Raw genomic sequence first — 27,865 nt, forward strand, 5'->3', positions numbered from 1 at the left:
ATGGATTTTCGAGACATGTTAAAAACGTCAGCTAGTCATTTCACTATTTCATCCCTTTACAAATGACTGGAAAATCCTCCTGTGGATCTGTCCTTAGTTTCCTGCCTTATATTCTTCTTTGGGCATATCTACATGGGGTATTTACTTCACTGTGGCTGCGATTTGTGCACCTTTGGACACATGATGCAGCCACCAAGTCACAGCCACATTGTAGATTTTCTCTCAGAGCTGTGTATTTTCCCAGTGGCATTGTACTCTGTATTTTCACTTTGGTGCATCACCACCATGGTTCTCCAGTGCATGTATCTTTGTTTGGGTGAATTCAGGTTAGGTCAATGGGCATACTTTGGGGGCAGATCTCACCTCCATCACCGCTGTGGGATTTCCCATTTTTGTTTCCCCACCTTGCTCTTTCACAGCTGCGCAGTTCCAGTGAACCTTGCGAGAGTGCAGGGTGGGACGCGGTACCGAGATGAGTGTTTACAAACAATAGGCATGGCAACAGTCAGGTACCATTGGTGAACCGAAGTATGGCAGATAATATATGTTAAATGCCAAGACTCAACTGTCTCTAGCTTCATAGTTGCGCAGTGTTACAGAAGATAGAAATTACTTTGAGAGCCCCATCGTTAACCACAATTTACTGTGCTTTTATGGCTGTGTAACCCAACGCTGCAATGTTTCGGGGCCTGATACTCCATGTTCCATTCTTCCCGTGTGTCGTAGCGGTAGCTGCTTTGAAAATGCAATGTGCAGTTTTGGGGGGAGATCAGCATTGAAAGCGGTGCCATATCAATGACCCCTTGTATATGAATACTTGAAGGAGCATAACAAACGTTCCAGCTTGTTGAGGACATACTTCAAGCCCTCTTGGCAATTATAGCCATGGCTCCTTTGGTTGCTGGGCCATTTCTCAAGAGTTGTCAGAGAGTGTGTCTGCTACACTAATGCATTTCCTTCAAAAAGCACAAGATACAGCCCACTTAACTGGAGGAAGGAGGTGGGGAATGATTATGCAGTATATGATAGCATGTAGAGTTCATAGGTGTGCGTTAGGTGTGTGACGGGTGTGCACAGGCACACCCTAATGTCTCAAGCAATAAGCCCCGAATTGAGGGGGCCATTGAGTAGGGATCCACAGGGGGATCCAGACACAGCAGAAACAGCCCTACAGCTGCCACCACCCCAACAGCACGCCATTGCTCCCAGAAGCCGGAGAAAAAATGAATTGCTCTGCTAGGAGCTGCATTTCAAAGAGGCCAGGAGGAAGGTCCCTGAAGGCTAATATCACTTCATAAGCACCTCCTCTGGCCAGTGTCACCACAAAGCCTGACCAATGCTGGGGCTTGAGGAGCATCTCTTCATCCCCCCCACTCCCACAATGGCCCTCCCTTGGTCAGGCAAGCTGAACGTGGAGTACAGTATCAGTGTCCACATGGTTTAATAAATGAATAAAAATGTCCTTTATGATTGAGAAGTCAATAAATGTTTGCCTTTAAAAATAAATAAATTAAAATTCCCTGGATGCACCCTCTAATGAAATGTGCTGCGCATGCCTATGGTAGAGTTAGGAAGGTCTACTGCTGATACTTGAAGCTGGCAGGGCCAGGGTCTTCCTGAGGCCTACCAAAGTGAGAGCAGGCTCCTGAGTCTTCAGTAGGGTTTTCATTTCAGACAGGAGTGGAGCCCATGATTCCCCTAACCAACACTCATGCAGAATGAGAGCATGTCAGGGGGTGTTGCTGTCCTGTCATCAGTAAGCATATCTCTATGTGATAAGAGTGAAGTAGTACCTCCATATGATCTAAGATTGTGACACTCCTCATTGCTGTAGAGGATTCTGGGGTCACTCTCAGTTTGCATGTTGGGAGCTACTGGAAACAGTGAAAGAGGCACACTGCTTCCTACATGGCTGGAAAACTACAACTAAAGCCAGAACATGAGCAGAATGGGCAAGTACTTTTATATCTCCAAGTTGCATCTGACCATGCCAACATTACGAAAGGTCAAAGACGCATCACACATTACAAAACTGCTGCTTGCAAGTGCCTTCCCATAAAAACATTTTGTGCCATGAAGCTGGGATGGCACATTCCATGTCCCCATTCACACAGTTAATGACCTCCCAAGTATTATATTACTCAGTAGCAGTGCCTAGTACGTGGTGCAAATGATCTATAGGACTGAACAGTCTTGAATGTTAATGTTCAATCCTAGGGACTGGCATGCTTTTGTGAGCAGTCTAGCTAGTGAGTGCATGAAGGCTGGGCAATGGTGGGCATTCAGTCATTGCTTTAACCATTTTGGAAAACACATGGGGATGATTTCCATAGGTTTATCATCGATCAAAATGGCTAAACTGTTAAGGAGGTGATATGTCAGGGGTGGGATTGAGCTGGTGGGGAGGAGCCCAGGGCTGGCAGATTGGCAGGAAGGACTATTGGAGCAGGCTGGGATAGCAGGGAGGCTGGTGCAGAGGTGGAAGAGGAAAGTGGCTGTGCAGGGTGAGGCTGGCTTATATTCTTACTTGGAAAATTACCGTCTCCCATAGGAGCCTGCCCAGGTTTTAGGATCTTCAGAGGAGGCCCTTTTTTCAGTACCGCTGCCATCAGAGGCATATTTTGTGGGGGTGCGAGACAGGACCTTCTTGGTGGCCGCTCCCAGGCCGTGGAACTCTCTGCCGAGGGAGGCCAATGTGGCTCCTGCTCTGCTGCCCTTCTGCTGCTAGGCAAAGACTCTTTTATTCAAGCAAGAAAGCTGATCTGCTGGGCTTGGGTGCTTTTTTAAAAATTCTTTTATTATTGTGGCTTTTTGAAATGTATTTGTGTTATGATTGTTTGAGCCAAGTTTTCATTGTAAAATGTTAGTTTTTACTCTTCTTAGCCATGTTGGGTAAGATTTTCTTGGTGGAAAAGCAGGACATAAATCAAATAAATGAATAAATAATGCCAGTTTATATGTATGAGTCCATTAAGCTCAAAATTGAGTTTAATAGGACTTACTCCCAGATATGTATGTATAGGATTGCACTCTAAGGTGGCAATCATATACATACTTGAAGTTAGTATCCGATACACACTTACCTGAGAATAGGTCCCATTGAACGTTATCTTTCTTACTAGACATGTATAGGATTGCAGTGCATGTTTTACTCCAAACATGACACTAATGGTACTTCTATACTAGGCATTGATTGTTCACTCACTTTGTATAGGGTATCTGTGGGAGTTCCCAGATGGAGGGTCCTAGCACTAATAGAAAGCATTGTGCAGCTATTCAATCTTTTCTTCCTTAACAGATTTTCCATGGTAAGAAAAAAGACAGAAATGGTAGGAAAATACGGGAGGGGTATGAGACAAAGACAATAACATTCGGAGTCCCTCCCCATACAATTTTGTAAATGTGGCAGTACAATTGCACCATATTCATCTGGAAGCACCCTGTATAGTGCTTCCAGATGATTTATTTATTTTTACATAACTTGCGCAGTTACGGTAGAACAAGGAAATGGTCGTGATAAAAAAAAGGTGTTGGTTCCCCCCCCCCCGCCCCCCCAAAAAGGAACATGTCAAGGGTAATTGGGTCCTGGTTTCAGTATTGGTCCTGGGGCACAAGTACGAGCTTGTTCCGCGGGAACAAATAATTGAGAAAGCATTTCATTACATGGTTGGCCGCTGGAGGGGGCATTGTCTTCCTCCCCTGCCCATGACGTTAACTCAAAGCGAAAGCAGCTCTGCCATTGGTTGCTAGAGAGCAACAACAACGCCACTCAGCCGGGGAGCTCCGCACCCCGCTGGACCGCGGAGTCTGGGGGCGTCGGCAGCAGGTCGCGTGAGGAGCCCCGTCGCAACCCTCACGACACGTTGGGGGGTCCCGCCGGCACTCGGCGCCGCTCTTGGTAATGGCGCACGACGCAGTTGCAGCTAGCTCACCGGAGCATTTCTTCCGTGTTGGCTTCCTTTTGCCCCTGTGGGCGAGAGCGGCTCAATAGCCGTCGCCTTTCGTTTTGCTCTGTGTCGGGTACTAGGGCAAAGGATGCAAAAGGAATCCTCTAGTGACCCTGAAAGGCAGAGGGACTCTCCCGGGTCACCTAGGAAGAAGGCTGAAACAATTGCGGGGAGCTGGCCATCTGGGGACTTGGCTGAGGAGTGTCGAATCCTACACTTTTTTCACGGTCGCACAAGGAAGCAGAGTCCAGGATAGGGACTGAGAGGCATTGGGCCTACTCTCTGACAGGGAATAGAATGTGAACCCTGATTCTTTCAGTGCCAATACGGTGCCCTGGAAAATGCAAGGAATTTACAAAGGGAGCAGGATATCTGAGCATGCGTGGCTACCAGGGGGACAATTAGGTAATGCTGGTAGGCAGGAGGGGACGAATAGAGTGAGGCAGAGATGAAAGCACAAGCTGGCAGCTTTCCTGAAACTCCGTTTCTCCTTATATCTTATTTGGAGCAGCTTTAAATGGTTTTTGGCCTCACATGGAACCATGGGCAGGAAGAGGCTCATCACAGATTCCTTCCAAGTGGTGAAGAAGAGAAAAAGAGGTAGCAAGGAAGTACAGGAGGCTCAGACCCCAGCCCAAGGTGAGTATTTCTAACTAAATTAAGTGTCCTGATTAAACACGTAGCTTTTTGTGATTGCCTGCTGTCAGTCAAAATATGAATATTATACGTGGGGGAATAGGCCAGTGTCACTTTTGAGTGGCACAAGACCTCCGTTCTTACGTGCCCATCCCAGTAGGTGACCCATGTCATATGTATGATTTGCCAGAAGTCGGTGGCACTGCCTTGCTCTTCTCCAGAGCTGTTTGTAGGAGTTGTAACTATTAGGCGCACAGAATAAATCTAAATTATCATTAGTAATTAAAGTGCTTGCTGCTTGATTAGCTCAAGAAAGTTTTTATATTACAGATATTACACCACTAATAAGCCTGGTGGTAGAAAGATCCAGCCATGCTCCTTCGTAGAAAACTGTGCCCATCTCTATTTGTTTTCACTGCAGTTTCCTGGTGCTCTAGAGAGGAGCCTAATACACGGGATGTCTCACCTCAGCACTACAGGAGTAGTGATGATATAACTGCTCTCTGCCTTTTAAATGGGTTCTATGCATTGTAAGCAAATGAGAAAACTTGGTGATGATATTGGGGAATTTCCACATTAACTCCTTGGGAACCCTGAATATCTGATGGAAGAGACAGACATTATTTTGGATTAAGGAGAGCAGGGTGGCTGGGGACAAATTATTTCCTATTTCCCACTTCATAGATGGGAATATGTATGTGTCTTACAGGGTTATTGTAAAAATGAATGGGCAAAGTCTTTGCAAATCAATTGCATAATATAAACAAATACAAAAATGAAATGCAAAAGCTGAAACTCCTCACTCTTCTGTTATGTGACCTAATAATAATAAATTTATTTCTTACCCGCCTCTCCATTTTGATCGAGCGTGGAGAAGAGCATCCACAATCAACTGCTCTCATCTTGTTTGGGTGTTTGCTACTAATATGCAGAAAATCATTGCCATGGCTATTTGGATTATAGAGCAGTCCAGAGAGAGCTAATAGCATTGGTTAAAGAAGGATGTTACTGCCACCCTAGGCACACATTTCAAACAAGGAAAACCAGCCGGTACCACTGGCAGGGTGATGCTAATCCATTTATCTCTGATCTGACACAGTGACAGTCCAGGCAGAGTCTCCTCTACAAGAAGCTGCACAGCCAGAACAGCTGGAGTGGCTGAAGCAGTTTGATCTCTGCTGGCAATATGGTCCCTGCACGGGTAAGAACTTCCAGCCCTTACTAAAAACCTACGTACACGTCACTCCATTTGATGCATAGTTGTACCCTACCCCACTCTTTATCTTTTGCCACGCCAAATTTGAGTTTATAAGCATCTTGGGACAAGGAATCTGCGTAGTCTGCAGAGTGCCATGCCCATTGATGGTGCCATATAAATAACAGCAGCAGCATACCCACAAAAAGCTTTCTCAGCTGCAGTAGCCTCTCACCTCTCAAGGAATCTGGTTGGGCAGCGCTGCCGTTGATGCATCACCTTTGAACACACACTTTGTTTTGGTGACAGGAATTACCCGTTTGCAGCGCTGGGAGAGGGCAGACTTGTTGGGCCTGAGCCCCCCTGCCACAGTGCGGGAGCTGCTGCTGAAGCACAGCAGGGACCCTCTTGTTATATACAGGTTAGTATAGACATTCTGTTTCTCTTCCTCTCAATCTGTGTGTCAAAGAACTTGTTGAAGTAGAGGGACCTGAGTGAAAGAGCAAGACTGGCAAGATTAGATTGGCAGTGCAGGGATATGGCAGCGCCAGGCAGGTAATGTCACTCTTTTAAGGTCTGGGCAGCTTTTAATCACAATGTACAAATGGGCAGTGACTACATCTCATGAGGTGAGACTCAAGATGAATTGGAGCAAATAGAATCATGTGCTGAGCAAAAAAAAAAGGGGGGGAATCTACAATTCACAGTCTAGGATTAGAAAAAGCATGGGGTCATTCATGGGGGAAGTCAGTTCCCCTTCCACTGGAGTTTATGCCAAGATCTATGGTAGAGGCTTTAATGGACACATCATGGTAGAAAGTCCTAGTGGCAAAGATTCTCATGGATCTCAAGCAAACGTACAAAGATACCAGTGTCAGCGCCTGGAGGGAGACAGCCCTACACTGCCAGTGTGTCATCACTTTGCTTCACCCTTTGCTGCAGTTCCAATCCAATGCATTTATCACAACCTCATTTGAAGTATAAGTGAGCAGTGAAGCCTCCCCTCCCCCCAGTTATTATATATCAGTACTGTAATGAATACTCATAAAGTTCAGAGCAGCTTACATGGGGCTTCCAAGTGGTCTCCTGTCCAGGCGTGGAGTATACCTTCTGAGCTCCATCACTTCCATAGCAATAGGTGCTCCCAAAGCAGTTAGCACCCAACTTTAACTGGGTAATGGGATTTCAAAGGCCAGAAAAGGCTCAAGTACAAATGTAGGTGATTCCAGCGAGTTCTTCCCATTTATTCTCTCCTTCTCTTTCCCTTCTGGGTGTTCATTTCTTGCCTTTTCTTCTTCTTCCCTCTTGCCAAGAGCTTGTTTTCCTTGACAGCTGAGAGCTGTGGGACAGTATGGCTCCAAATGGATCGTTTACTTAAGTTGACCATAAAATTGCGTCTGCTCCAAGGCTGCCATTGTGATGCTGGAGGGAGCCTAAACCAGCTGTTTGGCACATGGGTAGAAAGGAATGTCAGATGCCAAGGCAGGATTCCCCGGAGAGTAATCATGCTCCAAATTCTTTCCTTGCAGCCTGTGGCATGAATACGCCCTCTGAGAAGAGCAACTGGAGGTACCTCAGGCTGAGAAGGAGCCCCCGCTGCTTTGACGCGATTGCTTTCTGGATAATTCCTTCATTCCTATAGCGGACGTTGTTTGGTGGTGGGAAGTAAGGGCCCTGGACAGTGGCCAAGGCCTCCCAGCTGGCCCCCAGTCCTGGTTCTGGCCTCAGCCTTGTCTGCAGCCAACACAGGACTTTTATCGGGATCAGCTCCTGCCACTTGGATTGAAGAATAAAGACTTGGTTGGGAACGCTGAGGAAGTCTAGGCCAAGTGAAGGTGGTGGCTGATTTGTGCCAATTTGCTCTGCTAAATCGCAAGCCAACCCAGATGAATAGCTCTTGATACAGCATTTCATTTTATCTTCATATTATATTTTAAAACTAGTTTTGAGTTTTGTAATGGTCATTGGCTATGATGGATTGACAGCATACTCAGAGGGATTCTGAAAGATGGAAATAATTTGAGTCTTCCCAGGATACCAAACCAATTTTAGGTGGGATGTTGTTCCCTAGTCCCACCCATTTTGTCTTTCTGTGTACAGAGAGCGCCCCGGGATTGCTGTCCCTTCAAGAAACAGAGCTCCTGGGTTTGTGCAGTATGTGCCCCCACGTAAGGACTTAACTGGCTGAAGAGCAGTCACAGACTCCGTTGGAAGTCTGTCTTTAGAAGATCGGACTCCTTTTGCAGTAATACCAGCACTAGGCAATGTTGCTTCTAAGGCCAACAAAAATGCTGATGACTAGGCTAACTTGACCCACTAAAATCTGGGAATTTAACTTCTGAAATCCAGAACTTTAGATTTGCCACAGTGTCCTGGGTTAGGGCCTCTCCCTGCAATTTGTCTTCCTGCTCTTTTATTATTTTTATTTATTACATTTACATACCACCTTTTTTCCTCTTGTAAGGAACTCAAGGTGGCTTACGTGCTTACGTGATCCTCTTCCACTCAGTTTTATCCTCACAATAACCCTGTGATGTGGATTAGACTGAGTCAGTGACTGGTCCAAAGTCAACCAGTGGGCTGAGTGGGAACTAGAACTCAGATCTCCTGAGTCTCAGTCTGACACTCTAACCACTATACCAAACTGTCTCTCAAAGTCAGTATGATGTAACTGCACACCAAATATTCCTATATCATAAAGACCAAACCCACCATCCTACCAGTTGCACTCCACACAAAATTGCTTACTTCAACAGGAGGCAGTGGAACCTGGTAGTTCCTGTCCAATTGTGCCAATGTGAAATGAGGTCTATCAATTGAGATTGAAAGTGCTATCTCATGGAAAACTACCACATTTTCTATAAGTTAACTTGTCTGCTAAGTTACCAGAAGTGTAGCCCACCAGTTATGAGTGTCTAATTCTTTAAAGACTTATTTACCCCAGTGTTTGTGTGTGTACTGTGTGTAAAAGACTTGTAAGGTTAAAATCAATATGATTAGGGTTAGGGTCATGCACCAAGATGGTTGTCAGTTTTAGCTAATCAGGAAATACATAGACCTGGATTTTTAAGGGGCTAAAAATCCAGCTAGAAAAGTGAAGACTGTCAGACTGATGGATATTTACTACTAAAGGTGAGGAGCAGATGATTCCATAAGGCACAATCAAGGCTAGCCAGGTGTTGAAAAGGCTTACAGACTTTATTTCTTTCAATATGCCCATGCTTCTATCACTCCTTGAGTATTGCTGGTCATCACCTGATGACTCCTCAATCAAGCACCCTCTTTAAGGAGACGCAGATGAAATGGAGGTTTCATTATACTTCGTGTGGGCCAATACCAAAAGGTGGAAGAAGGGCATATATTACTTGCTGCTGTCACCTGTGCACCTAATAGAGATTTATAGAAGTAATAGGTGCTATGTATAAATTCATTTTCCAGCCAGTAGCAACATTTTTCCCCCCAAGTGTGGATCTGAGAGTAGTTAATTCTTTAATAAAGCATTTTGGATAGAATATGGTTGAAATATATTGAGACATAGCTAAGAATATGCAGTTGCTGAGACAAGATGATCCAATTGTAGGTATCATGAATTCAGGGATCAATTTCACCAAGTAATTTATTCCACTTAAATATATGGAAACAGGTGGTGTTCTGTTCTTCAAAGCAATGGGTGGGACAGTGGGAGATTTAACTGGTAATGCAGTTGCAGAGAAGAGATGACACCTTCAGAATGGTTCAACAAAGTCAATACAAAATTTGATTTGTTTAAGACCTGTAATAGCAGCAATACAAAATAAATCTCTCTATAAAACTGTAAAAAAAAGAAAAGAAGAGGAACGTTGATAGTGGTTGGCCATGTAAATCGTCGGTTCAGAAAAATACAGTGGTGAAAAAGAAAAACTAGAAGGATGAGCCCACCATCAGTGAACAATTGTTAAAGATCACTCATATAGAGTTTAGATTCATATTTGAATCAAACAGAAATTACAAAATGGAATCAGAACACAAGAGAGCCCAAAGCATTAACTGAATTCATTAAAGAGCAACAAAAACAACCCAGGGCCTCAACAACACCCTGAGCTCATACAGCTTTATGAAAAGGTGGTTTTCTCCGTATCTGGACACATAAGTACACCTTAAATGCAAGCAGGTAGAATAAGTTCAATTCTCTGAAAGCTCAATTTTCTAGCCTCAAAGGAAGACTTTTCATGCAATATGAAGTTGGCTTATTCTCTGCTTGTCTCTTCATACCAACATGGGACATGGCAGTGGGGAATAAGCTTCAATGGAGTGAGTAAGATAGCTTGTTTTAAGAAATTTGTCTATCTGATGATCATTTCACTCACAGGCATAACTATCATGAAATACACAAAGGCAGCTGCCACTGGTAGTGTATTTGAGGTATCAGTAAGAGATGATAGAGTTTGCCCATGGGACAGCATTTGTCTAACAACCAGGACATGAAATGAGCAGGAGCCAGGCATCAGTACTGTGCCCCAATGTAGCTCCAGTTCATTTCAAGGATGATAGTGCAGCATACTAATTGAAAGGAGGGGTGAAGAAAAAGAGGTTCAAAACATCCTGAACTGGCTCAGATTCCACCCAAAATTCAGGAAAGGAAAGGGGGCCTTTACTCTAGTTCCCATCTACCCATGTGCACAAGAATTTGATGATTAAGGAACAACTGGAAAGAGGGTGTTAGATGCCTTCTTTTCTAGTAGGCATCAGCTTCATCAAACTCTAACCTGGATATTAGAAATGAGAGCAGCCCACTGTAAGAGGGTATTTGCTGCTTCAATGATTGCAATAAATTGCATGAGTGCTAAAAGGCATCTTCTACATAATCGTACTACCCTATCTTCAAATGGCAGAGAATCTGCACCATAGCGGGGAACCTAGAGCAAAGCATGGCAAAGATAGCACTGGGAGCATTCTTTACCAATAAGTAAAGAGGTATAAGAGTTCAGTTGAGGGGTGTAAGGGTGGGGGCTAGGAAACAGCAAGCTTATATCTGTGAATAAGCCCCAGAGAACTAAAAGGACTGAAGAACAGAATATATAGGATTGTACTGCAAAACAACCCCTACCCACCAAAAGTTCTGATCCAAGGTTTTCATTCCTGCTATAAAATGACATGCTTTTAAGGGGAAAATCCCATAAAAGCAGAAATTATTAAGATGTTAAATTCTGAACTGGAAGCCAGACTCCATCCTCATGTAGAAATCTAGTAGATGCCCTGAAAATGCCAACGTAAGGTCTCTGAACTGGAACAAAAAAGATGGAAAATGGATGATCTGCACCTAGAGGAGGGTTCTGCATAGGTAAAGTCTGCCATTCACCTGTAGGGCACAGGGCGTTTGGCCCAAGCTATAAGTAGATTATTGTGAAGCAGCAATATCCATCAAATGGACAGCTGGCCACAAACACTCAAGATTCAAAGCTCCGTCACACCAGGGGTTAACACGCTCCCTACCTTCGCTTCTCCGCCCGTGTTTTCATTCCTCAGTTAACTTTCCCTTTCAAAAGTGGAAGTACACGATGAGCACAAGGCCCATTGAGTCCTCTGGTCTAATGGCATTGCTTCTCCTGCACACAGCAGGAGAGCGCAGCGATTCCGAGTTTAAAAAAATATTGGACTTAAAAGAGAGGGGGTTTTGTCACGCAAGGAAGGCCAGAAGGAGCGCAGGAGGCAGACGACATCATGTGAGGGGCCTGAGCAAAGTCCGTGAGAACGTGCAATAAAACGCTCGTTGGATGGAGCTTTCAGTGAGGAACAGAGCCATGAGACAGAGGGGAAAATAATATTGAGTCACTTCACTGCCCTCTGGTGGGAAAACAGGAAATGAAGGCCATACGGATCCTGTGGCGGCCCCTTTTCACCCCATTTCCGAGAGAGGCTGAAGCCATGCCTGGCATCCTGTGCCTACGGATTTAATTTCCCCCTCCCTCGACCGTCTGAAGCCCACACTTTGTTCTGCAAAAGAGAGAAGCTTAAGAGGTGGCCAGCACCAAAGTGAATTCCCAGAGATGCCCTGCTCTGGAATTCCCAGCCCCAATACTGTCATATAGGTGAGCGTTCTTATTTGCATGACAAAGAAATGCCTGAGTTTGAATCCCTGCTGCTAGCTTTCCTAGCAGGACCTGGGGCAGTGTGAGGATATCCATTCTCTACTGGGGCCCATCTTCATCCTAGCTGTTGCCTCTGCAGTAACGAGGGCAAGATACAGCTTGCAGAGCTTGTTCAGGCAACTGGGCTGGCTGAGTCAATATGGATGTGATCTTGCTGAGCTGCAGGAGGGATCCAGAGACAGCTGTGGAAAGAAAAAAACACAAAAGCTTAGTAGCAACCCAAGCCAGATGCCTTCTCCCAATCTGTAGAAAGGGGGTTCTTGTAAACCTTGATCAGGTGTCAGGAGCAGAGTAGTTAATACAGAATTGTAAAGATCTTGGAATTGTTGTAGATCACAAGCTGAATATCAGTCAACAGTGCGATATGGCTGCAAGAAAGGCAAATGCTACTTTGGGCTGCATTAATAGAAGTATAGCTTCCAAATCGCGTGAGGTAGTGGTTCCTCTCTATTCGGCTCTGGTTAGGCCTCATCTAGAGTATTGCGTCCAGTTCTGGGCACCACAATTCAAGAAGGATGCAGACAAGCTAGAGCGTGTTTAGAGGAGGGCAACCAGGATGATCAGGGGTCTGGAAACAAAGCCCTATGAAGAGAGATTGAAACAACTGGGCATGTTTAGCCTGGAGAAGAGAAGATTGAGGGGAGACATGATAGCACTCTTCAAATACTTAAAAGGTTGTCACACAGAGGAGGGCCAGGATCTCTTCTTGATCCTCCCAGAGTGCAGGGCACGGAATAATGGGCTCAAGTTACAGGAAGCCCGATTCCGGCTGGACATCAGAAAAAACTTCCTGACTGTTAGAGCAGTATGACAATGGAACCAGTTACCATGGGAGTTTGTGGGCTCTCCCACACTAGAGGCCTTCAAGAGGCAGCCAGACAGCCATCTGTCAGGGATGCTTTAGGGTGGATTCCTGCATTGAGCAGGGGGTTGGACTCGATGGCCTTGTAGGCCCCTTCCAACTCTACTATTCTATGAGTCTATGATTCTATGACAGCTGGAAGCTCCAGCCAGATTTGTCAGAACAATACATAGCCAGCATTCCAGGATCACATCTGAGGCTTTGTCTAAGACAGGACATCAGGTCTCTTGTCTTCAAGACATGAAATGAATCATAGTCTCCAAGTGGACAGATAAAAGAAGGGACTTCTTCACACAGCACGGGGTTAGACTATGCAATTCGCAATCACAACACGTAATGATCGCCACCAATTTTGATGGCTTTAAAAGGGGGTTAGATAAATCATGGAGGAGAAGGCTACTGATGACTACTAGTCCTGATGGCTATATGCTACCTCCAGTATTAGAGGCAGTATGCCTATGCACATCAGGTGCTGGGAGCATGGGTGGGGGTGGGTGGGTGCTGTTGCACCTGCGTCCTGCTTGTGGGCATCTGGTTGGCCACTGTGTGAACAGAATGCTGGACTAGATGGACTTTTGACCTTCTCCAGCATGGCTCTTCTTAAGTTCTTATATAGTCTCTAGTAACTTAGCAAAGCAGGGAAAAGAATTAGGAGTCAAGAATTTGGAAATCTATCTTAATTCCATCACTCACCCGTTGCAGTTTTAAAAGGTTTCTCTGTTTCTCAGTTAAGTGTGATACAAACGTGCAGTTTGAGCCAGGGTGAGACGGGAAAATGTTATATTGCACATAACAAACGTGTTGAGTTTTGAAGCAGAATAAAGGCAAGGATCATCGTGAGACATGGGAAAAGAAGTAAATTTCTAATATTCACTATTGATCCATACCAGGACGCAAGATGGGTAGGGTGCAGTGCTGCTCCAACCAGCTCATCACCGACTGGCAAAATTCCTTGACGCTGCTCGTGTTCACTGTTCTTGTGTAGCTCTCAAACAGCGGTTTGATCACCACGCTGAACTGCAGGATGAAAGGGATTAAGGAGCCTACACAGTCAAATTTCTCCACTCCCCTTTAAGATTTGACAGGGTACTCACTTTGTGGCAAAATTCATCCCCCCGCCCCAAACTACTCTTTTTTTTTTAAACCAAACACACGTCACCCCGCCTTGTTCCTGGGGGATACAAGCCAGAAGCGCCAGTTCTCCAAGGTGCGCTGGCGCACATACTCTTCATAAAGCTGAGAAGCCCGATCTGATGGCGGTGGTAACACAGGAGCTCCACTAGGTGGAAGTTGCCGCTGGAATTGACTGGAGGCAAGAGAAAAGGCACAACTTATATGCCTGAGACCCCCTCTCGTGCATTATTTTTGGCTGAATAATAACAACAACAACAACAACAACAACAATAATAATAATAATATATTTATCTCTTACCCACCTCTCCCTCTGGATCGAGGCGGGGAACAACATTAAATATAATACAATATTTACGATATTATATTTACAATATAAGACGCAGGTCCGCAGCTTGGGTGTACTTCTGGATTCAGCCCTAAGCCTGGATGCCCAGGTTTCGGCGGTGGCCAGGAGTTCATTTGCACAGTTAAAGCTAGTGTGCCAGCTGCGCCCGTTCCTAGAGATGTCGGACCTGGCCACGGTGACACATGCCTTAGTTACATCCCGATTGGATTACTGTAACGCGCTCTACGTGGGGCTGCCTTTGAAGAGTGTTCGGAAACTCCAGCTGGTTCAAAGAGCTGCAACCAGATTGTTGACCGGGGCTGGTTACAGGAAGCACACAACTCCCCTGTTAAAACAGCTCCACTGGCTTCCAGTCTGTTTCCGGGCACAATTCAAAGTGCTGGTTATGATTTATAAAGCCCTATATGGCTCGGGTCCAAGTTATTTGAAAGAACGTATTCTCCCTTATGAGCCTGCCCGTGCTTTGAGATCTTCTGGAGAAGCCCTTCTTTCAGTCCCACCTTCTTCACAGGCACGCTTGGTGAGAACATTATTATTATTATTATTATTTATATAGCACCATCAATGTACATGGGAGAGGGCCTTCTCGGTGGCTGCTCCGGTGCTCTGGAACTCTCTTCCTGGGGAAGCTAGGCTGGCTCCCTCCTTGATGGGCTTTCGGAAGCAGGCTAAAACTTTTTTGTTCCAGCAGGCCTTTGGAGAATAATCCAGCCCTCCATCTCTGTTAATGTCTTATAATTTTGTTGTGCATTTTTTAATTGTTTATGGTTTTGTTTCCCTCCCCTCCCCCCCCCCCCCATGTATATTTTAAACTTTGTAAGGCTGCCTTGAGGCCCAGCATTGGGCAAAAGGTGGGATAATAATAATAATAATAATAATAATAATAATAATAATAATAATAATAATAAAAAAACTGGTTTAAAAGCATGTAAAACCGATACAATATTAAAGTAACTATCACAACAACTTAAAATTCTTAGGTTTAAAATTACCCGGATCCAAAGGTAACACAACCACTTAACCCTGCTCCACAACTTACTCAATGGCTGTGCTCAGCTCTTCAATTTCACCACGCAGTCTTTCTATTGTCTCCTGAGCTTGTCGGCGCTCCTGCTGAAGTCTTCTCACATACGCCACACTCTTCTGCAGGAGCACTGCTTTGCTGAGCTGGGAGCAGAGCAAAGATGAAAGATGAGAAAGGACAAAGACAGCAGGAATGGGCCACAGAGCAAATTGAAAAGACAGGAGACAGAGGAGATGTACCTCTGCCTACACTCGGGTATAAGGAGGGGATGCGTACCTTAGCACTGGTCAGATCAGATCCTGGCAGTACCAAACTGGCAAGAGTGTTGAAGCCAGAAGTGATGATCATACGACGGGCACAGTCAGTGGAGGCAAAACTCGATCGGCTGTTTCCCTACAAGGGAAAATCGAGTCACATGTTTTCAGACACTGGCCAAACTCCTAAGCTCCTGACCACTTGGTTGCAGTCTCTGTCTTTTGTATGTATGTGTGGGGTGCGGCGGTATTCCTGTTACCTTGGCAGTGTAGCGTTTGTACATTTCCTGGGGATTGCAGAGAGTCTTGTCCTCAGCTCTCTCCTTCATTTTAGCACCTGGAAGATTCCCAAAAATAGGGTAGGTGAGCTCTCCCTTAAAAACCTATGCCCTATTTCCACCTTAGTGTGGCATAAACGTCTGATCGAGAGAGTGCACATGAGATACTGCTAAAAACAGAAGGCTTCACACCCTCCCTAGCCTGCTTACCAGTGTCAGGGAAGGCAGCAGCAGAAGTTGGCCGTGGAGACTTCTCTGTTGCACAGACTGAACTCAGTGTGACATTAGCAGGGAGCTTTGGGGTGCCACACACCTGTGGGAAAGGATAAGCAGACTTAAGAGAAAGGAGCCAAGAAACGTATGGAAAGAAATTGTGCCTGTCAATCCAAGTTGGCAAAACTAAGGCTCTATATTTGAGGCCTCCCAATAGCAGACCCTAGACTGCTCAGTCCTACCCTTTCCAGAAGATGGCCAGTTTCCTTACCTGTGCAGAGTTCATGACTGGAGTGAGGGGCAGTGGGGCAGGACCTAGAGATGAAAGAGGGAGAGAGTTCTTTCTTGGTCTTTCCCCCCCCCCTCTGGTCTTTATTAGGTACTTCCCCTGTGCAGAACTTGGCTGGCTCAAGGGCTCTGCCAGGAAACAGCACACACATACACACACCCTGTAACTGCAGAGGTTCAATTTAGCTGCTCACTGATGAACTACTTTGGGATGCGTTATATCTGCTTAACTTTACTTAGCCAACCATGCTACTCTATGAAATCCCACCCACTATAATTGACCATCTTTGCCACAGAGGATCCTTCCAAAACATACCCAGGAAGACTGGCTTCCCCACTTTCCCTAAACTTTTTGTATGTACCACTCAGCCGGACAATGACTCCTTGGTGTCAGATATAGAAGACAGGACTTCTGTACCTTAATAGATTAACGCAATTGGGATGGCTGAGGACGTTTTGTAGATGCAACTTCTGCCCCTGTAATGCTTCCTTATTAGAAGGTACAATTGTTGACACCTCTTCAAAGCTACTAAGAAAAGGCACAACAGTCCTGTTCTGCATTGTGTCAGGAAAAACTGTGCGCACCTCTAGATTCAGTGGGCTAAATAAATGGGGTGTGTGTGTGGGGGGGATTCATATGTAGTTGAGTATTAGTTAGATGGTCACTCTGCCTCCTGCAACAAAACTACCAGCTTAAACCACACTACAAAGAAGCAAGGAGGGTGTGTGTGTGTCAAAGCAGGAATCTGGGCATAGGAAGGTTTTTTTCTTTCCTTTTTCAAACTGCTGTTCTCCAACACAAGTTATTCTAGAAACAAGGGGGAAGCAGCCCGGGTACCAGTACAGGAGTAGAATTGGGATACTGCCATTCAGAAAACAAGAACCCCACTGTGTAAGTATATTCAATTTTACACATCCATATAGGTGCCAGCCTTAAATCTAAGATTAGGATATGGAAACTAGTTGACACCTATTACAAAATGAACTATTTTGCTGATCTATGGATTAGTCCATGCATAACTAATATATACACACACACACAGAGTCTTTGCAAGACCAAACCATCAATTCACTGAAGGGAATCCAAGCATTGCTATTTAAGGCAAGTGAGCTCAAGCCATTGATGATTTTCAAGCTTTACAGCAACAGAACTACTGAAAGCAATCTCTCCTGACTTTACTTTTCATTTTGTTTCAACCGATCCATATAAAAGTAAATGCTAGTTTCAGATAGCTCTGGACAATAAAGGCTATAGTTGATGCAGTTGTCTAAATGAGGGGTTCTAAAACTTGAATCTAGTGAGACACCTAAAAAAATCCTTTCCTAGCTTCTTCAAGGCTAACAAAGATGAAGACATTCAGCTGATAATAGTCTGAGATCTGGGAATAAGACGACTAAAATGCAGGAACCCACAGTATACCCTAACGTCTAAATGCAGGAATCCAGAGAAGCCTTACCTCTCCCAAGCAATGTCCTTGCATAGTCTGTTAGCAACCCCCCCATTTCCTCCTATATATAGCCCATCCTGGTAGGGACGTACCAGTTTTAAGCAGGTGAGTGAGAGGGGCACTGGGAGGAGCTGGCGGATACCTATAGGAGGGTGCTGGAGCAATCCGTTGCAGCTGTCTTAACCTCCCACCCTTGGCTGTGGGAGCAGAGGTTGGCATAGCAAAAGTGCCCCCAGATGGGGATGGTGAGGTTTTTTTCCCTGATCCTGTGTGCGTGATGACAGAGAAGACCAAGGTGGTTTGCGGCTGTATGTGCAAGACAGGCGGAGCAGGCGGAGGAGGGCTGACCCTCTGTGGAGAGGTGGGGAAGAATGGCAGGAAGGTCTGCTGTCCATTCAGAGGTGTAGGTAGCTCTACATCCAGGGAGATGGGAATGGGGAGAGGAGAATCTTCAGGCAGCGAGAGTTCTTTGGTGCCAGGGGCAACCGGATGGGCAACACACTGGCCCACGGCAGTAGCATCTGTCATCAGTGCAGGAGCCTAAAGTGAGAAAAGGAGGAGTGAGTTGTCCCCAATCCCTGGGTTCAGGCTTGAGTCTACCTGAAGGCAGCTGCAATGGTAATCATACAGACCCAAATTGAAGTCAATCACAACTGGGAGAGGTCCCACTGAACAGCTTTTTGCAGAGCCAAGGAAGGGCCCTCCAAATCTCAAAAGCAGGCACAGGCCACTTTTTGCAGCAATTATCAGGAGCTGGAGAGGCCCAAGAGTAGGGAATGATCTACTGAATAAGTTGCTTCTCCTTACCTGGACCGTAGGCTGAGAACGACAGGAAGTGATGAATTCTGTGGGGGGTAAAGAAGCAAGAGCTGAAAGCTATGTTGATGGGCTGGGAGAGACAGAGAGCAAAAATAAAGTGAACTGGCTGATAGATCTAAAGGAAGAAATGAATTATCAGGACTGCACTATACAGAGAATAGGCATCACTTGTTGGTATCCAAGGAGACTGGAACAGCAGAGAAATTATGGCTGCAACAGTAAGGGGATGAGATTTTTAAGATTCAAGGGAATTCAACCGAATCACTGATAGAGAAGCTCTGCAGGTAGGGATTGCTTATTTCAGAGTCATGAGTGTAGGCAGAGGATCTATTATGTTAAACCTGCAACCACAAATTCAGAGACAACAAATGTCACAAGAATTTATACAAGATTAATTTGCCTACTTTATTCTTCCTGTGAAATGGCACAGGAGTACAACAGCTTGGTTGAATTTTTCCTGGCTAGATCAGAAAAGGGTGTGTATGTGTCTTGAGAGACAACATATCAAAGTACAGTATGCATATGTGCAAAGTATAGGTATAAAAGAGGGTATAGAATTCAAATTGTAAAGATTCTGAAGTAAGTCACCAGATTTGGTGCTTCAAATGCATATGATATCTAGATCCCAACCCTTTTCCAAATACACTTTATGCCAAAATAGTGACCACATCACTATTAGTCCTGGTTTTAAATATGAGGCTTTTTTGATCTGTATGAAGAAATGGACCGAGGTAATGTTCTTACATGATGTTTTATATTCTGTCTTGAAATTGTCCTAACCATACATATTCCAGACAGTGTTTGCAAGCTGCACCTCTGCATCTAGTGGGCAATAGTGATTAGACTAGCCTCTAGATTTCAGGCACGGCTCTGAGATGTGCAAAAAAAACCTAGACCCCAACCAACTGTTCGAGTTACCTTTCCTGGTAGCATTTGTTGGAAGAGATAAGTGGAGTTCAAAGGAGTCAGAAGAAATAGAAGTGGCACAAGAACCAAGGTTGAACCACTGGAAGTCATGACAGATGGAGAGAGAGTTAGCCAGACTGCCTGTTAAGAGTCCAGGCAAAAGGGGAGAGAGAGGGAGGGAGAAAAAGAAAGAGAGAGAGAAAGAAAGAGAGAGAGAGAGTGCAAATTGGAAGAAGTAGAGAAACAGTGAGAAAAAGAGCCTTGGCCCTTTCCAGGATAAATCATTCAGTTCTCTCTCTGCCCCACACTCCCAGCCATTCAGCATTCTGCGGTCACTGAGCATCTTCAGTCCTCACTGGGCCATTTTGAGGTTCTCCCCATAGGGTTCCCCTGCCCCCAAATTTATTTGTACCTCTGTAAACCTTGAGTTTTTCCCCTAGCCAGCTGATACTTCCCTCTTGTGTGTGGATGGTGTTGTTTTAATTATGTAAATATCAGCACACAGATTATAAGTTTGTTATTAGTACGTAGGATACAAAAAAAAGATGACATTTGGCAAATGTTTACAAATCTTCAGATTTATAGAGTTCTAGCAAGAGGCATTATATTTCCTCAGCAACAAGCTGTGCTGACATTGTATGAGCTGGAATTTTCAATTAATGGCAGGTTGGAAAGGCAGTCTTCTCTCACCAGCTATATAGCATCCAGCCAGCTTAGATGACAAAGAGCTTTGATATTATTTATTCTTGTGGTTACAAGTCAACCTCTCAAAATCTGGGGATCAACGTGTGTTTTTTTAAGACAGATTATTCATATTTGATTTCTGGCCCTTGATGACACCATTGTGACATTTTCTCAATTATCTCCCAAATCACATGAGTTAGAAGTGTACTTTTATAAAACATGCATGCTACAATTCTGAAGAATCTAAGTGTCACTTCACATATTATATTGGGAAACATGTTTTTCTAGATAAATACACACCACAGGGAATTGCAGTCGATCAGGAAATCCCAGCAACATGTATCCATATTACACACATTTTGAAATACAAATGTGATACTTTTTAAGTGCGTACAATGTGAGTACATAATTAAAACTTAGTGTGCCAGATGCACATATTTCTCTATGACACGCCCCACCTGACCAGTGAGCTCAAGTTAGCCATATGAATTTGATGATTTTGTGTTGTTACCGTGAGTGGGATCCAAGGTGTCCATGAACTCCTCACCAAAGCTGGGATGCAGCTGGGTCAGAGTGGGCTGGATCATGTCTGCATTACCCTGATGAGCTGAAGGCACAAAATTAGAAGTGATATAATTCATTGACCAGTCTGTTCCATGGCAAAGTATTGTCTGTCATCAAACAACCCATAGAAATCAGGGACAAGTTCTTATATGGAGTTATTTATATGGGAAGGCTCTCCACCTCCTCGGCATTAATAAGACAGGCTTCAATAGAAATCCCTGGAGGGCATTGCTAAAGACTTAAAAACGGCAGAAAGAGGCAGATCCCAAGGATAAACGGAATAGGCACAAAGCAAGGACTTTTACCAAGGCCACGGAGGTTGGGGCCACCATAGGGGTTGCGGCTGGAGAAGATGGTGTCCAGAAATGCATTCAGATCGTCCAAGAGGTCGAGCTCCATAGGGCTTCCACTCGTTTCACTGTTCAGCTCCAACCCTGAAATAGCATCACCTACTTCCTGTATAGAACAGGGGAGAAAGAGCTCTATACTCTAATATAGCTTTGGGCACACTCAGCTGAAAGGCTGGAATGCTGAGTGATTGCAAACAACCTCCCATCTTTTTCCAATTCCAGGTACATGGGGAGGGGAATTTGTAGGGTATACTGTAGGATAAGGCTAAATGGAGCATTAAAATAGCACCTGAGTAGGGCCACACACTGGTTTATCCATCTTCTTTTGGACCTAAAATAAAAACAGGATTGTGAGCATTAGGACAGATTTCTGAGAAAGCAAAAATTACTATACTTAGCAGGAAGAAATCAAACACACCAGGGACCTCAATGAGCCACCACGGGCAGTTGTGATTGGAGGGAATGGCTGGATGATCAGTGTGTGTCTTTGTGCAAGTAAGTGAGAACGGAAAAAGGATGAGTTGCAGCAGCTGGGAACATGAGCCTGTTGGCAGAGGCACCTATCAGACCTAGATGGAAAGATATTCTGCTTATAAGTCTAATACCAGATCATGACCATCAGTTGCACTCTACCATGGTCTTATAGTGGCAAGAAGAGTCAAGAAAAGGCACCTTCTTGAAAACGTCTAAGGGTCTCAAGGCCTCTTAGGATAGGATTGCCAGCTCCTTTGGATAGCACTAACAAGAATTGTGTGAGGACCCAGCTTGAGTGGAAAATGTAATGTGGGGTTGAAAGGGCACAATATGAAGCACATTTTGCATGGGGAAAAACCTTACCCAGGTATGGTAGAATGTCCTCCATTTCCGATACTCCCTAATAACAACCCCAATTTGGCGTTTCCAGTACTTTCCCTCCATGATGACAGCCTGCCAAATAAAGATGCACCAAGAGGTCAGTTAAGAAGAGACAAAAGGAAGTAGGTTATGGTATCACTTTCAGTCAGAAAGGATCAAGGGCCCTGCTCACCTCAGGCTTGCGATGCTCGTTTATGTCACTGCACTCCAGGGGAGTCACAAAACTGCACACAGGGTTCTGCCGTTTCTCCACATCTGTGTCCAGAATGAAATGGAAAGAGAGCTGTGAGCTCCAGCGCAGTTTCAGACAGACCAAGATAAAGGGCAAGATGCTTGCTGATTGGCTGAAATCTACTCAGATTTCAGCATCCATCAAATGCTCATGAGTTTTAAACCCAGAACCAATGAACTGTGTTACTTTTGTCAGCAAAACATTTTGTTTGCAGTCCGTAATTCTGCACAAAATTCTCTCCTTGGCTGCAGAGCTCATGGAGAATCTTCCCACCTTTTTAGAAAAGGAGTGCCCTTTCGATTGAGCCCTTGACTTCACCCTGTTCCAAGCTACTCACACTGCAGATACCAGGCCCTCCAGATGGCATTATTGAGCCGAATCTTGTCACGTTGTAGCAACTTCAGCCCCTTGAAGGTTTTCCATTTGGGAGAGACAATTTTCCCACTACAAACAAAAAGGCAAAAAGAAAATGAAATTCTTCTATTACCTGGTATATCTGTTTTTCAAGAGAACAGTGGACCAGGAAACGAACCGAAGAACAGCAAGAAAGCCCAAACCATAATGGGCAGAAGCAACTCTCCAAAAGGCTGGTATATATAGCCATGGTTATTCCCATTCTGTGCCAATAAAGACTGGGTGCGTAAATTCTGCATTCAAAATAAAATGCATGCAAATGTTCACTTTTTGCAAAGATTTACTCAGTGTACATGCTTTATTGAGGGCCTGACATTAGATGGTTGGTTCCTCCTCAACTTTGGACTTTAGGGAAGCAGGGTTATAAGCGCAGAAGACAATTGGAGACTAGAGGCTCCATTCAACATAAGAATAATATATAGCGCCATGTACATTGATGGCGCTATATAAATAAATAATAATAAAATAATAATAAATAAACCAGAATTCTTATTGTGAATGCTGCTACCTTCTTCCCGACTGCTCCTGCTTCAGTCCTCCCGCCAAGAATAAACCCTGATTTATGAGTCTAATGTGATTGGATAGGAACAAGCTAGAGATCCCAGTTCAGGGATCCAAACTATGGACGTAAGTGGCAGGAGGAGCCACGTGGGAGCGAATGAGAAGCATACACCAGCATGCGTGCTCATGGGTTGTCATGGCATTCAAATGTGGCCCAAGAATAGGTATAAGAAAAGATGTTCATTACAGAAGCTCTGTTCCTAGAATACAGCTCTCTGCATAAATCACCTTCCTGTTTTTCTGATGTATCTCCACAAAAAAAAAAAAAGGGGGGGGAGGATCTAGTTTTTAAAAATTATGTGCTAGTCACTGACTTCTGGGTGGAATGCCATGCAACCTTTATCACAAAATAAAAATAAATAGCCCTAGCTTTAGATGGCAGGATAAGGGAAAGGTCCCACTCTCTTATACAGCAAGGGTTTTTTTTGGTGCCACCATTCATTACTGTTGTAAAACCCCAGGTATGAGAAATCAGCGAGTATTGGTCAAGTATTTTTGGACAGAAACCTAACTTAATTATTCTGCAGAAGTATAGTATGTGCATAACTTAAAACAAAACTAGCTAACTGTTTGGTATTTTGACATTAGTAATACTCAAAGCAGTAAATTCATTTATTTCCCACAGAGAAATAAGTTTTGATTTATTTAACCCAAATGATGAAAAAGAAATAGTGGGAGGTCTTTTCCCTTTACCATTAGAAAAAAACACAACCCTGCCTCATCTATATACCAAATGTGTGTACCATCACTTTCCAACCACTTAATCTCACTAACATCATCTGCCATCCAAAGGCCTTATCGGGCAGGACTAATGATTAAAAATGACAGGTTGACATACCCTCAGGAATACAAGCTGAAACTAGCAGCTTGCATACCACTCACTCACCCTGTCTAATCAATAGCAATACAGACTGATATCCTGCCCTTGTGAGGTTCACGTGAATGTGCACAAACATCTCACATGAAGATCCACATGCCAAGTATAATGGAGTACATTCTCTGACCACCCCCTTGCACTCTGCTCCGTAACACTTCAAACCTGGCAGCTGCTTCACTGAGCAACTCTGAGAAAAACAAAGAGGGACAGATCAGAATCCATGGGTGCTTCCAGAGCCACCAATCAAAAGGCACTGTGCAGCTGTCCTTAATATATATATATATATATATATATATATACACATACTGTGGTATGAAAAAAGACAGATGCAGCAGTTGGAAAACATGGAAGGGCTTTTAATCAGAGATGACAACATCTGGACCCCCCGCAAAATTCCCTGAATGAGGCAGCACAACTGCACAATAAAAGCTTTGTCTGGAAGCAATATCAGGATAGGAGTATTGTGTGGAAAGAGTATAGCTACTTAATTCATAACTCTTGAATGAACACGGCTGGGGACAGGGCACAGTCTCAAGCAGATATAGACTGCTCCAATGTGGCACTTTTCATTTCAATTATTTATAGAAACTCCAAAAGGTCATTTAGACCAAAGCTATTTTGTTTTGTGTGCCATATGTGGCCAGCAGGTTGCAGGTTTTCCATCCTAAATCTAGTCCAATTTCTGCCCTGAGGCATAGGGTGGGTTTGTACAGTCACAGAGGGAAAATAAGCACCATGTTTATTTCCCCTCCCTGCGCATGCCAATCACAAGCTGCCTAATTAGCTTAATTACCTTCAGGGGGGCAGGTTGTCATGATGTCTGAACCCACTGGGGGTGCATGGGGTGGTTTACAAACTACCCTGAAACCTCAGAACAAGCCACTCGTTTTGGGGTGGTTTGTAAATAATCCCAGCCAGCCAGCCACCCTTGCTGGGTTCAGATGTCATGACAACCCATGCTCATGAAGAGTAATTATGCTAATTCATTACCAGCACATGCAGAGAAGAGAAATAAGCCACTATTGATTATTTCCCCTCTATAATCGTGTGAACCTAGCCACTTGCATTTAAAACATTCCACATAGTTGCCTACTCTGCCTCTTTATAGAAATCTCCATGGAATTTTTTTTCATTACTTCCCTAGGAAGCTTGTTTCAGTGCTCAACTTGCTCTCTCTTCTACTCCTCAGAAACATTGAAAACCACAGCCAGCTACTCCCAAAACTTCAGCACATGTCTTCATTTTCAACAAAATTTCAAGAATAAAAAACAGATAGCAATTAAAACTTGACTTATGCAGGACAGACTATGCCTTACCTGAATCATTAATATTGTGCACAAGAAAACTCTATTAGGAAGATAAAGGGAGGCATGCACAGAAATATATGCTCTGTCACAACTCTGTCTACAGACATCTATAAGTTCTGAAGTAGTGTAACCATTCAAGGACAAAGGGGATAAACTACAGACATTGGCCATTTTTGGTGAACTTTCTGGTATACCCCCGCAGGCTGACTCAAATGTCACAAAAATGTGCAAGTTTTCAAGATCTCCAGATCTCTTCATCAGGCAAGATGTTACAAAAAGCAGGGGAGAAAAGGCTGACTTGATATTGCAGTCAGTTTGCCTGAATGATCAGAATCATAACATGATACGGAGGAGAAGAGCTTAATGTTAATGACTGCAAAACCTCCTTCTCCATATCATCTTAAGACTCTGACCAGTCAGTGCGCCAACAACTTGCCTGATAAAGAGATCTCAAAAGCTTGCACATTTTTTATGTCCTGAGTTGGCCTAACAAAGTTGTTACACTATTATAAAAGTCCATCACTCTCAAAAATCAAATGGATCTGACCTGAGAGGTGTTTTTAAAGATTGAAGGTCTTGACTGCCTATTGAACAAAACAGGCAGGGCTTGCCAGATGCTGAAGCAAAAAAGAAACAAGAATTTTTTTTGTATGGGTCAGAGATATGGTCAAGGAAGGAAAATATGATAATACCACAGGCTTTGGTAGGCAGCCTTTCCCCCTAGCAAGTATGTTAGAAGTTCAAAGTTTGAGTTAGTATCACTTCTATGTGGGGTGCATGTATGCAAACCATATGCTACAAGTCCACCATGCCAGGAAACAAGCAGTAGTGCAATGCTAGAGAACCAGGCCTAACTCTGTCCTCTCCAAGCCATCTATTCCTGTCCAGGTATGCACACACTCCTGCTGCCTGTGCCAGGTTGGCCACTCTTATGCCAAAGCCACATGAAGTTCCACACTCAGGTCAAAAAAACGTGCACACTGTAAATAATGTTGGGATTGCTTATATAATTTTATTCTTGTCTTAGCTAATAGGTTTCCTTAACAAATTCGTTTAAAAATACACACATTGCAGAACTGGGATTTGTTGGTTTCCATTAGCTAATCTTTCTCTGACAATTAAATGTCTTTTCCCCCTCTCTGTTGATACCAATGGAGTATAGTATCCAACGTTAATCCTACATGCAGCAGACCAACTGAAATGAATTAGACTTGAGTTAGTCACAACAAACTTAAGTGGTGGAGTTAGTCACAACTAACTTAAGTCCCATTCATTTCAATAGGTCTACTCTACATAGGACTAATACAGGATACTACCCAGAAACTTTGAACCTCCCTCACACTATTTGTGCTCAGCATTCAAAGCTGTTAAAAGTGTGTGCAGGAGCAGGATAACACTTTTTAATTTGAATACACATTTTAGGTTTTAATTTGGCATTGCACTTAAAAGAAATGCAAGATATGTTTTGGAAGCCATGGGTGAAAACACCCCTTTTACAGGAGCCCAAGGCAGGTTAGCAAGCATTTGTGGGTTTTTCTTCTTAGTGATGCTTAAGCCACATGCCATTTCAATGCGTGGGGAAATTTAAGTTTTGTTTTGACAATCTGCCTAATCAAGGGGTTGATCGACCATTTGGTTCTTACCGCAGGCAGAGTACTGCATTCCTGCCTGCTTCCAAGAGGAGCTGGCCCTGGGGCATCCATGAATCCCTGACAGGTGCTGGAGACTACTAGACTAAGTGCCCTTCCTAAATTGCGAACCTCTCTCCATATTTCTTCACCAGCCCCTACACACTCCACTGTGCCCAGCCGCGAGGGCCTCCGGTTCCATCCCGTCCTCACCTGTAGGCCAGAGTCATGCACTCGAAGAGCTTGGTGAGGGAGGCGTCGATGTTGAGGGCTCCGCTGCTTCGAGGCCCGTAGCGGTAGATCAGGCACGTGCCCTCGTTCACCGTGTCGAAGTCGTAAGCGGCCCCAAGGCCCTGCTGAGCGCCATCCTCGGCCTTTTCAGCCGCGGCCTTCCACGCCGAGCCAGCCCTTCTCACCCGCTCCACCACGCACGGCCCGGGCCTCGGAAGCTGTGGAGCGGCTTGGCCTGCCGGGCTCAGTGCCGCCTCGGTGTTGGGGTCTGGATCTGGGTCGGGCTCGGCGTGGGGCTCCGACACCATGAAATGGCCACTGTGAATGATTTGGGGACGCGACATCATCCCAGGCGAAGGCCCCGTCGCCGCCGCCGCCGCCGCTTCCCTCGTCCGCCGCCGCCCGAAGCATCGCTAGCAGGCCCGACGCAACGCTGCCTTCATCATGACAACAAGATACTGCCGTCAGGGCAGCCAAGACCGGGAGAGGGTAGCGTCACTTCTAAAAACGTCGTCGCCGCCGCCGCGGAAGAACAAAAGGAAAGCGGAGGTTAACGAAACTTCGTCCTGACAGCTGTCCGACCGTAGGCTCCCATAGCAACAAGGAAAAAGCATTCTGCGCATGCGCTCCTCCAAACACCATCCGCCGCAGGGCATGGTGGTTATTGTAGTTCTGTTTCAACTT

At 44.7% G+C, this 27,865-nt stretch overlaps 2 protein-coding genes across 3 annotated transcripts; one reads left to right on the forward strand and one right to left on the reverse strand.

Annotated features, from left to right (window-relative positions):
• Window positions 1–3,757: 3,757 nt before the first annotated feature.
• Window positions 3,758–8,721, forward strand: POLD4 (DNA polymerase delta 4, accessory subunit). The gene is made up of 5 exons (XM_063116861.1): window positions 3,758–3,898; window positions 4,459–4,586; window positions 5,683–5,784; window positions 6,088–6,199; window positions 7,308–8,721. Exons 2-5 carry the CDS (start codon window positions 4,490–4,492, stop codon window positions 7,330–7,332), a joined length of 336 nt encoding a protein of 111 aa, XP_062972931.1. The 5' UTR covers window positions 3,758–3,898; window positions 4,459–4,489; the 3' UTR covers window positions 7,333–8,721.
• A 236-nt stretch (window positions 8,722–8,957) lies between these two features.
• On the reverse strand, window positions 8,958–27,762 carry LOC134392491 (MLX-interacting protein-like). 2 transcript variants are annotated; one of them, XM_063116858.1, is made up of 17 exons: window positions 27,164–27,762; window positions 22,501–22,607; window positions 22,104–22,186; window positions 21,914–22,003; window positions 21,366–21,407; window positions 21,032–21,182; window positions 20,674–20,769; window positions 18,561–18,598; window positions 17,846–18,293; window positions 16,289–16,332; window positions 16,015–16,117; window positions 15,787–15,863; window positions 15,549–15,665; window positions 15,288–15,415; window positions 13,951–14,074; window positions 13,656–13,785; window positions 8,958–12,088 (listed from the first exon to the last, which is right to left on the reverse strand). In XM_063116858.1, exons 1-17 carry the CDS (start codon window positions 27,526–27,528, stop codon window positions 11,967–11,969), a joined length of 2,265 nt encoding a protein of 754 aa, XP_062972928.1. In that variant the 5' UTR covers window positions 27,529–27,762; the 3' UTR covers window positions 8,958–11,966. The 2 variants fall into 2 exon arrangements, with proteins under 2 accessions (XP_062972928.1, XP_062972929.1); XM_063116859.1 differs by lacking the exons at window positions 16,015–16,117; window positions 16,289–16,332.
• Window positions 27,763–27,865: the final 103 nt, after the last annotated feature.

The sequence above is a fragment of the Elgaria multicarinata genome, chromosome 2, assembly GCF_023053635.1.
Source record: "Elgaria multicarinata webbii isolate HBS135686 ecotype San Diego chromosome 2, rElgMul1.1.pri, whole genome shotgun sequence".
Taxonomy (NCBI): Eukaryota; Metazoa; Chordata; class Lepidosauria; order Squamata; family Anguidae; genus Elgaria; species Elgaria multicarinata.